General features: G+C 39.0%; 1 protein-coding gene across 1 annotated transcript; it reads left to right on the top strand.

The window, feature by feature from the left end:
• The first annotated feature begins 1,724 nt into the window (after positions 1–1,724).
• On the top strand, positions 1,725–10,828 carry LOC150075045 (uncharacterized). The gene is made up of 2 exons (XM_090388839.1): positions 1,725–2,007; positions 9,999–10,828. Exons 1-2 carry the CDS (start codon positions 1,955–1,957, stop codon positions 10,669–10,671), a joined length of 726 nt encoding a protein of 241 aa, XP_090244965.1. The 5' UTR covers positions 1,725–1,954; the 3' UTR covers positions 10,672–10,828.
• Positions 10,829–12,201: the final 1,373 nt, after the last annotated feature.

Genomic DNA, 12,201 nt, shown 5'->3' with positions numbered 1-12,201 from the left:
TGAATTCAAGATATTATATCGCTACTGTGAGATGTTACTCTAATTGAATGCTTAATTTTCAGTTTAAAGTTTATGGAGTTCCGCTTTATTCTTTCGTTTCTGTTTACAAAGCATTTGAAAGGGCGAGTTTAGAATGTTCGTAGCTTTGAAGTGATAAAAGGAGCATTATCTCCAAGCACCCAAAGGGTCCACCAGGGCATCTTTTATTGATTTTTCCAACTTTAAAAGGAGGAGATGCTGCTGAAATGCGAGATAATACCACAGTGGAAACAAGATTAAAGAAAACTGAAATAAGACGCAGGTAATATAAGCTTAAAGGATACGCGCATTGAGGAGATAAAGTGGTGTGGTGGGTTACAACTTGGGAAGCAGCATATGAAGTGAATTTAAAAACAGCGAGAAGTGCGTTGCATCTAAAACACGCAGACATGAGAGCGAAGATAAATACATTTCCAGAGATTTTAATAAAAGCGTTAAAAATAAATTTCTTCTTCAGATTATCGAATATGAGCTTACTAGTGTATCCATTATTTTATGATAACGTTCCAGGAAGGGTATGTTGCTCAGTCCAAATCGATTTACACTGTTATCAAAAATATTGGGACTAAGAATAAGTACTTGCGTTTTCTTCCTTAACTTTTTGAGCTTCGGTATATATTGTCAGCAAACCACCTGATTTCCAATTAGAATCATACTGTCTTTTTAGTCCAATTAGAATCATACTCTCTCATAAGTTCTATTCTGATTCTCTATGCACCCAAATAACGATCGATTATAAGTCCGTTTTGGCCAGGTGTCGAGTCGATTGAGAAATAGGTTTCTTCCTCACTTGATTAACCCCAAATAAACTTACCTCCTTTGAACAATAACCTATTATATGTCAGGTATGATGATTGATACCCCATTTCGTGAGAGCGATCTTATTTATTTTGTTCAACAAGTGGAGAGCCCGTATTTTGTCAGAAATCTGACAGTCGCATTAAACGAATACAATGTTCTCTTTTGACACCAGCAAAATCGTGTACTTCTGTAATAGGGCAATAAAAAGACCAGCTAAAGGCAAGGGAAGACTTTCAACGAAGTGAATCGAAGATCAAATCACAAAAGCCTTTCGGCTGACACGGAACTGAAGAAAAACAACTCTGACGTCACGCAGCCGAATGGATTTGATCGATGGTTGCACAAATCAGAGCTATTCTTCCAGTTCCTAAACTTATCGGCGCACTGCAAGACGTTGATACGTTTCGAAGTGCGTTGTAAACCAGAAAACCATTCAACACGAGGGAGACTACACCGCTGTTCAAAAGTTAAGTGGTCTCGGGTTTTGCACGAAATTCTTTTCATAATTCAAATGTATTTCTTTTATTACATACCGAAAACTACGAATGTCGCATTTCCATTAAGATTTCCAGTAAACACCAGCTTTTAAAATGTTAAAGACGAAATAAGTATAAATTTGTCCTTCGATAATTTAAGAACAAATCCTTTTGTGCCGACAAGAAAAGGATGTTTTAGGAATATAAACTAATTGAAAGAATAAAACCACTTTATTTTCCCTATAAAAAGTGGACGTGATTAGTTTTTGAGGAACTTGTACACTGTGAGCACAAAAGTAAAGGGGACGTCATCTCAATACTTTTTTTTAACGAAAATAAGTAGTAGCAATATTCTAAACCAAGTTGACCTTTTCGACCATTTCTTTGTCTCCCTTTCTAATAAAGGTTATATGCATTTTCAGACATCGATCTCGCTGCTCAGTGGACTCTGCTCTTCACTCTTTCGCCCACTGATGACTGAAGACTCTTCAATCTGTACGTTACTGTTAGCGAAGGCGTAAGACACCCGAGAACGGAAGAAGTCTCTCTCAAAGGGGCAATGTGATTGCTTCCGTCCCTCCCCCCTTCTTCTCTGATTATGAGGCAGCTAGTTTTCACTCTGTGGGTTGCCACTGACGATGGAGCAACAAAACGGATTCCTCTGGTGGTTCGATGAAGTAGAAATAACAAGGTAAGGTATTACTGAATGTGAATCAATTTTTTTTATCTACACTCCTCTAAAAAGTTAACTTCTCGATGAGCATTTAAAAAAATGCGTTTATCTACCGAACAAATAGAACAGAAACTCAAGAGTATTTTACGTAATTAAGAGAGAATATATTAGTTAAAATAATAGGTATCGCTGGAACGTGCAGCCAGAAGGGGTTAATTTTATCTTGTATAACTGGAGAAAAAAGAAACTGATGATGACAACTTAAATTCTGCAAGGAGGGAGATGTTGAGGCTCATATTTCTGCGGCGTACAGCATGCGCCTGCTAGTTGTTTCCCTATCGCGGATGTAAAGTACACTGCTCAACAAAATTAATAGAACAAAGTGTTTCTCGTGAATCCTGGCATGCAGAGGGTTCAGATGAAAATGTAAACAATAAGACGGGTGTGTCCGTGGGAGACAGGGGTGAGGTAATGGCCAGAGTAAGAGTTGGGGACAGTAATAAAACGACAGGCACACTGCAGTGTTGTTCATAATAAACTAAAAAGAGCAAAAAGAATTACTAGCAATAGAAATAGCACAGAGAATTTGACCGAATGCATTTTCAAGGAATGGGCTAATAACACTTTTAGTAACCTGCATGGACTGAATCAAATTGAGAACACTGATAATGGTAACAAAATTTTTGAATTCCTGAAAGATTTAAACAAGCGAAACCATTCGGCAATAGAGGAACCAACAAGACCTCCTTTGAGTGAAATACAAATCACCAAAGAGAGCGTAATGAAAGCAATCAACGATCTGCCCAATAAGGCCACTGTTGGACCAGACAAATTTCCAATGTTCATCCTTAAAATAAGTAGCCCATTTATAATAGATCTATTACTGCACATCTATCAGGAAATCATCAGGTCAGGAGCTTTCCCGCAAGCCTGGAAAAATTACATTGTAACCCCAATACCAAAGATTAAACACCCAAAATTGGCTAAGGATTACAGACCAATTTCTGTCAGCTGCACCCTACAGAAGGTATTCGAAAAAGCACTGCTTCCCACCATCAATCAACACTGCTTCAGCCATAGACCACCACATTTGCACTCAGTCATTTCGGGTAGATCAACAATAACAAACTTACTGGAAACCCTTTTTCGCGTGCAGAGAGCACTAAATGAGAAGGAGCAAATTGATATTATTTTTTTGGATATCTCCGCAGCCTACGACAACGTCTCAATTCCAGCGCTCATTGCGATTTTAAAGTATTATTTTAATGTAAGAGGAAATTTGTTAACTATAATAACCAGCCTGCTAGAACATAGAAAACTTATTGTTAAGCACCAAAAGCTACAATCTTGCTTTACCATCTCGCGAGGAGTGCCACAAGGGGGAGTTCTTTCGGCTACTCTTTTCGCGGCCGCCCTGGAGCCGTTTCTTGCACGGTACTACAATTTTATAACATATGCTGACGATGTAAAATTCTTCATCACTTCCAAAGACCATGAATCGGCAGAAGGTATTTGTCAGATGGCAAATAGAACAATCAGAGAATTTGAGAGCTACCTGGATTGCATCGGGCTCCGTATTAAAGCGCAGAAGTCTGCCCAAATGACCATAACTTGCAAGCAGAATAAAAATGACATCTCGATCTCTGTGAACGGGTCTAATGTGGTAAAAGTGCACTCTCACCTGGACCTAGGTCTTAAGTGGGATGACAGACTCACCTTTGCTCAACACTTCGCCCATATGAAGACAAAAATATTCGCCGCTTTATGGGCTACTAGACAGGAACTGGTAGGAATTAGGGATCCTCAGCTAGCGACCAAGTACATTTTAATGTGTGTCCTGCCAATTGCAATGTATGCCTCGCAAATCTGGTCTTCAGCTCCAGATTCACATTATAAGTCCGTCCTTGGGATCGAGTACTGGTTCTTGCGATGGCTTAACAGAATTGCTGGCCACCCTTTTACTATCTCAAGGGCCATTCTATACTCAAACCTTAACATCACACCCTGGATGCAGCGGACAATTAACAGGAACATACACACTCTCGCACAAATGCTCACAGGCAGAGTGGATGCTCCAGTCCTGGATAATATTCTAGTCAAACCGCGTGCCACTGCTAGACGTTGCGGGGAAGTAAATAATCCACTGCGTCCAGTCCTGAACAATCTTAGTAGCCTGCAAAGATTCTTCCCATCAAATGCAGCGAAAATATTTAACTCACTACAGATAGATGCCGAAAACCTGTGTGAGGATGCAACATACCGGAAAGAGATCTTCCAGGATTCGTATAGACTTACCAAAATATGAATCGGCTGCAAAGTACCAAAGAATTTAGAGTAAAAGAGAAACTTTCTGCTTTCAGAACAATAATAATTTGTTGACTGTAAAAATATACCTTCTGTAACAGTTATGTAAATATGTAATTTATAGATGGAATTATTAGTGAATTGTAAATATATCAGTTGTATAATGTATGTACAGAATCATCAATGTGTATATATATTAAACATAAAATGTGTATATAATATTTCGGGACGAGACTACGTGTTCAGTATATGTAACCCACTGCACGTAGTATCTCGTACCCTGATATGTACTTAGCACCCTCCTGGCACTTTGCCGTCCCGGGGTGGTTTCCTTATGGAAATAAACGGATAATAATAATAATAATAATTAAGGTGACCGACACCTAGGGGCTTTGGAAATGTACAGCGGTCATTGCTTTTATAGAGGCAGTTCATTAAGTAATGGTCGCCGAAGGGCACTTTCCAGCAACCAAATGCTAGAACTCCAAAAGAAGAAGAAAGGGATCCCGAACTCTAGTACAGGTCAGGAATAGAATTTTGAAGTGAGGAATAAAGAGGCCGACCCCAAATTTCTGGGGCGGTTACTTCTGTAAAGCATAACGAACGAGGTAAGAGGACAAGAATCGTTAGCAGAAGTTGTTCCAGAAGACTTTCAACGTCTAAGTGGTCGCTGCTATGGATAAAGGAGCCCCAACAACCAGAATGTTTCCAGGACAAAGAAAGAGAATAGAGCAAATTAGAATAAAGATGCTGGAAGAGAAAAGAGGACGGATTGGTCGAGAAAAAGGAGGGACAGTTGGAACAAAAAGAAGAAACGCAAAGAAGACAGAAAATATGGAGAGATTTTGAGGGTGGTTGGAACAAAGTCCTGGACGAGGTTCTCAGGGTCAGAAAGTTGAGATTATATGAGAGATTGATTATCCATATGCATTACTGTGAAGGAACATGAATTGAACGATGGTATATGCGAGTTAATTTAGTACATGTATTTTGTATTGCTCATGTAGTAGATTATTATAATTGCATGGGAAGGAAAGAAATATATGAGAGAATTATAATTATGTAGAGTAGAAGAAAGAAGTGAGTGATTGTATATATATGATTAATTTAGTGCTTGTATTTCTCATATGATTCTAACAGGGCTTGTTATGTTGATAATGAAAATGTCTCGTCATTCAAGAGAAATACACAGAGCCCTGAAAACCACTGGAGCTTAAAAGTTTCTTTCGCCATTCTCTACTGTATTTCATAAAAAAAGAAAAAAATATTATAATTCAACATGCCGAAGACTAATAGTGAGCGTTGTAAGGAGCACAGATAATGTATATGTGCAATGCGACCACCGAAACCACCTCCATTAAGTACAAAAGAGAGATCTAAGAGCGGTTTAGCCATGGACAACGATCCGACGATTTAAATGACAAGATCTGGAACAACCATCGATGGAGTATTTCAACGACACTTAAGACTTTGAAATCTGAAATTTATTTATCATATTTTAGCTATCGTAAGTCAATTGTATCGATTTTACCATATTAAATCTGTAAAAACTTTGTATTAAACTTGTAAAACTATTGCAAAATATTAAACCACTGTAACATTGAAATAATAAACATTTCAAAAGAAGTTTAACTTCTTAACTTCCTCTATGCGTGCTCGGCACACACACAATATATATATTTTAATTTCATCTGGAGACCACCAGGAATGCGGTACCCTCCCTCCATCATCAGAGAAAGGGACACTTACAGTGGAGGTGGTGTTTTCGTGTAGCCGGAATAATGATCAACGGCTGTACTCTATGTTTTTGATAGGGTCTGTAACTACGCAGAGGTACTGAGAACAGATCCTGGAAACCTATGTGCCACATTTTAGGGGTGTGGCTGGCCCAGGTTTTCATTTCATGCACGACAACGCCACAAGTGGTGGAGGAATATCTTAAAACGGACTATAATCAATGACTGCCATGGCCAGCACGATCAACTGACTTAAATCCAATCGAACATGTGTGGGGTGCCCTTGGGCGTCGTACTGAACTCCGACAGCCAACCCTTCTGTCACTTGGTGAGCTAAGGTCTGCACTAGTAGAAGAATGGATCTGTTGCCACAGAATCTTATAGACATCCTTATATTGAGCATGGTTCATCGCTATCAGGCGTGGTTAGCTGCTGGAGGGGACCATGCGCCATACTGATGTCATGTGACCATATTTTCGAGCATCTTGTATCGACTTCTGTAATGTGACCTTTTTGGTAATTGTTATACAACTCCTATAAATATCTCTTCTACCTGTACGAAGTTTCTCGCTTCTCCTTATTTCATCTTTATTCTATGGTACACCACAATACCAAATTTTGTCTCGTTTCATCGCAAGATGCACGAGTTATACCACGTTTTCTGCGTGTTCTGTTAATTTTGTCGAGCAGTGTAGTTGCTGTTTCGCTCTCGATCGAAGGTAGTTGAACCGTTTTAGTAGGTGCTCGATGTGGATGATGAATCTGAGCTTAGAATCAAAATATACCCCAGGGTCTTTATGACTGATGGCAGTGGCTATGAGTCCATATTTCCAAATTATTTCATATACAGCGTGTTCACCCCCATCACTTTCAAGACAGACGCAGCTTTCAGGCTTGGCAAATCCAGGTAGAAAACGTGTCAAACTTAAGCATCTCTGGATTATCCCTAACTCGTGTACACCCTGGTTTACAGGACTCTGTCAGCTTCCACGAAACTTACTTCGCGATAATCACCAGCCAATTAGTGAACTGTTTGGTAGAAAGCTAGCTGAAAACATCAAGGTTCGTGACATTAAGAAGAAGTTTATTTCTTAACAACTACAAGAGGTGTCTCACATCACAAAGAATAAAAACTTATCTTTATCCACAGGATTTTACAGCGCGTTAGGTATATGGGAAAATCTTTTTACGGAAAATTTTGGAATGGCCCATCTTGTACAGTATTCTACACACTTTGCATTAAAAACCTATCGCATGTAAGTGACGTTAAGAAAAATGCCATGTTCAGGGACAACTCTCTTTAACAGTAATTGTATATGCGGACTGATGGCTCTGATGATAAAAATGTGGCACTGGGTCATGGCATGCAGTAGAGCGGAGGGAGTTTATGGCATCAATTAGCTGCTCCCTGCTGACTTAGAGGGATGTGAACTCTTGGGCTGAGATGGACTCCATCGGCAGATTGGAAAGATCACTGTAGGGTAGCTCAGAGGACTGGAACCTGGCACTGTGATCCATCCAGTCCGTTGGTTGTAGGCGAGTGGGAAATAAGCGATTCCCTGATGTCAGCATCAGGGAAACGCTTAATTGCGACGGTTTTATGTCGGCTAGAGATTGCCCTTGCACGCGAGTATTGGATTTTGTCTTGAGTGGTGCATGAAGGCATTCATTGGCCATGAAGGATTTGTTTGGTTTTAAAGTGATCTGAAAAGTCTGGGGGTTCACCATGTTCGACTCCTAGGCGAGATTCGAATGGTTTCGGCAGTGGCATATAGACCGATTGTACGTATCCATCTCGTGATGAGGATTGGGTCGCAATTCTCGAGAATATTCCGCGGTATTATTGTTGCAGCTTCCAGGCATTTAGTAGGGTTGAGGAAGGTTGGAGATACTACAACTTTCCGTACCACGTTGATAGGGGTATTGAAATTAACAGATGGGAATTGCACTGTTACCACAATTGGGTCGTGATCCGAGATAAAATACGTTTCAGGTTCTGAATCGAACAAGTTTCACATTGAAAATACGAGTGGTTTCAACCAAAATGCATGGATGGATCACGTGTCGAGATTCTCCACTCGGGATTTTGTCCCCCTCCCAGTCTTATAAAATCCTCTGTTTGATGGCCCTACTGGCTCTATTTTGTCAATTACAGTCACCAGACAACAGCCAGCTGATTAACGCTGTTAACAGTTTGACACCATCTGAAATCACTGGCGCTGACGGTGTACTGCAGTTTCTATTAAAATGCTTTACCCCATTCATTATTGAACCCCTCAGGTCAATCTTCAACAAGATCTTATCACAAACATATATTTCCTAGTACCTGGAGCACTTATTTAATCAGGCCTCTTCCCAAGTGCAAAACTGCCAACTCCTCAAGCATGTTCAGACCAATATCCACGTCCTCAAGTCTTCTAAAAGTTCTTGAGAGGATACGTCTTCCATGTCTGACGAGGCAAATTCTCCATGATCAGCCATCACAGATACACTATGCTATCAAAGGAATATATCTACAACAACAAACCATATTTCAACAACTCCCATTCTCGATTGATTTGAAGAATAATCCGAAATGGCCATTACATACATCTATATTCAGAACGCTTTTGATTCTGTCCAATCGCTTGTGGATGTACTTGAGAACCAATTCTCCGTTCATTGTGACCTCCTCTAGTTTTTGAATACGATCCTCCAAGAGAGGACTTTTGTCCTCAAGTCTGGCGGCCAAAAAATAACTAGAACAATTAATGCTGGTGTTCCGGGACCCTCTCTGGCAGGATCTTTCCATCTGGCAACTTACAGTCTGGTTATCAGTACGCTAGCCAACTTGAAAACTGCCAGTCTTCATTCGGCCTGTCCATAAATCTAGAGAAGGAAAAAGTAGTCTACTCCCTGAAACCATATTCAACCAATCCTCAGATCATCATTGGGAATAAAGCCATTCCAAATGTACTTTACCCAAACAATTCTGGGGATTATTTTTGACAGTAACTATCTAGATGACCTGCAGTCATTTACTAAATATTTATTATTTAAATTTATTATCTAAATGTTTGCCATTAGATGTATTATTTGGATAGTACTGAAAATTTTATGTATTACTGTTAATATTATACTATTAATATGCACCCCATGACCTCTTGGTAGCCTACATTCATCTTAAACCACATTAAAACCACAATACCTATTTCCAGCGTTTCAATTCACCAATGGCGTAGCCCTACTGTAGCGCATGCTCAGTGTCTGCCACACTCGGATAACACACAACTTAAAAACGTTTATCCTAGCAACGTGACTTATAGAAAAAAAAAAGAAATGTTTATTCCAATTTACAGAAGATAATACCAATTCCCGATTTATTTTAAGCCTAAAAACCTCTTAAAAAAATAATTCTAAGAGATATTTATTTTTACTTTTATTTTCGCATTTGTTCTTACACTATGCATTAAAGCTAAGTTCAAAATAAAACCGAAACATCAGCTGTAAATGTTTTGTGAACATTTGATAAATTTAAAAGCATTTTCGTTATCCTGCATTTCGATTCAATTAACAGATTAAAATATAATAATGCAAGCTTCGCTGGAAGGAAAAAAAAACATTACTTTGGAAAGAAGAAACTCGATTCTCACTTAAATTTCCTAACAAACAAGTTTTTCCTTCAAACTGATGGAAAGTGCCAACAAATAAAGCGAAGAGGGAATTGATAACAGGAATGAAATAAAACAGAGAAAGATGATCTCAACTGCGCAGTCTCCGAAATTCTTGTTTTCTACGTATGATAAAATGGATGGGTAGAATTTCTTATTTATTATTTACACTTGCAAATAACTGCGCTTTTGTGAGAGTTTATTGCTATTTTGATTATTTTTTCAAAGTAAGATGTTATTTTGATTGTTTTTTTATTAATTACAGCAAAGTAAGAACTATTCAGGATGAATATTTGATATTCTGTTTTGTTTATTTCAGCATGGAGGGGTCCGCATTCTCTCGCTTTAGAAGACAACCCATCCGATGTCAGGTGATGTTCAACAGCAGGAAGACATCGGCGTTCCTGATGGCTGGTCCTTTTATATTCTGTTTCGCCCTCTTTGGCACATTCAACTTAATAGCCGGCACAGTCCTCACCATCATGGCTTGCAAGAGACGTTTTACCACAGAGACTCTACAGCTGTGGGAGTCTTTATTAGGAGAATACAGCACACAAATGAACTCCTTTCTCGATCCGCTGAAGGTCGTGGGTAGTATTCTCCTGTTAACGGGGATATTGCTGATTCTAGTTGGCCTTATTTTGGGAATGGTGGCTTGCCGATCAGTCAACCAGCGACAGCGTAGATGTTCCACAGGATCTTTTTCGGGAATTCAGATGTCTAGCATTAACGGTCCTACGAGTATTGCCGCCTTATCAACAGCCGGAAGTACGGCCTTGCCAACTATGAAGTCGATGTCATTAGTACAAGAGAGGAGGTCAAAGAACTCATCGGTGATGACCCAGAAGGTGACCATAGATGTGCACTCGTTCAACGGCTCTCCCAGTAGGTCGTCACAGAGAAGAAACAATTTCGAAGATCTTCCTGAAGAAACGGAGGAGGCCGAAGAGGAGGAAGAAGAGGAAGTGACCGTATTAACAATGACCCCATAGAGATCAAATTACGATTACGTAAGATATTCGATCCGTGGTTTTCTTACTCTACAGTTGATCTCCATTGGACACTTTATTATATTTTTGTGTCAACGTAATTGTGCCGAGTTTCCTTTGGTTGCTGATCAAAAACCAACTGATCTATACGTGTGCGTTTACCAGTTTTCGATATGGTCAGGCCTTAACAGAGATCATGAGATTGAAGAAATCTTGTCCTGTTTGTAATATTTATTTTTTTTACTCCGAAAACAATAAAAAGTATAAGTTAGTTTCTAAAGGTCGCTTTGTTTCCCTTTCGCTTGTTGTCTCTCAATAATTAATAAACATCTGTCAGCTGACCTTAAAGCGTCCTAACGTTGGAAAAATGTTATAGCACATAATTAAACAAAAGCGGTCCCAAGGAGGAGCCTATAGGAACACCCAGCGTCATCAAGAAGAAAAATGGAGATCGTTCAATCAACAACCACAGGTGCCGCTGGTTAGAAATATACTGAATGATCTATCGAAAAAAATTTGAAGAGGCCAAAATTCGTTAATCTTTATGGGCTATTTCTAAGGAGAAAGCAAAAATCTTAGATGGATAAACAACTAAGTTCCCCTCTATTAGATGAACTGCGCATTATCTGTAATCAGCAGATACAAAATTCTCTGAAAGCGAAGAAAATCTCTCTTTTAAATTACATAAACCTAAGGAACCATCCTTATACAAAATAACACGTTTATGTAAAATTTTTGCCTTTCGATTTCCTCTCTATGTTAATTTAATCACTTTTAATGGCTTGGCTCCCAATTACGACATCTCTAACCATTCATGACTTAAAATTTCGAACAATTTCATTCAACTCGTTTTAAGATGAAATGCGGAGGAGAAAGCTACTCCCATTCGCTGAAATTGATAGCCAAAATTCAATTTCTTTAGTTTGCTTTGAAGTTATTCGGCAACATCCTCTGTGAGTACACCGAAAACATCCATTTAGTTATGCTGTTAGCGAACAAACGGTTAATACATTTACTGAACTATAAACATACAGTGTGGTGATGCGTAGTCGGTAAAGAACAAAGAAGCCAAGAGCTTTCGACGCGGTGAATGCGGTATTTAATTGACCGAAGGAATGCTGATTATTATTCAGAATTGTTTCACTACAACGAGGACTTCCATATAAACCACTCCAAATGAAATGCATCTGAGGATTAGAATACTGTCCACTCGTTATTGGTAAACATACTATTATTATCAAACGAGTTTTGGTGAGGGTGTTCAATTGACGGATAAACATCTCCTCGGAATAGATCGAAAATTCAGTTTGCAGTTAGCTACAAATTAAATTATATACGCAAATTTCTAATCCAGGCAAACTGCGAACTTATACTACACTTGGGTAAAACAATCCGTTTGTTTTTCTAACCTAAGCTTAGAGACTAAGGTCTTTCGCAACTACTATTAGTTGCGCATGTCTTAAAATCTTGTTCTGACGTCATATCCGGATTATATTAGGGTGGAAATTTTAATGTAGGAATGTGAGCAATTAC

The sequence above is a fragment of the Mastigoproctus giganteus genome, chromosome 14 (assembly GCF_048544385.1).
Source record: "Mastigoproctus giganteus isolate SK-2022 chromosome 14, ASM4854438v1, whole genome shotgun sequence".
NCBI lineage: Eukaryota > Metazoa > Arthropoda > Arachnida > Uropygi > Thelyphonidae > Mastigoproctus > Mastigoproctus giganteus.
This window is presented reverse-complemented; position numbering and strand designations above follow the sequence as displayed.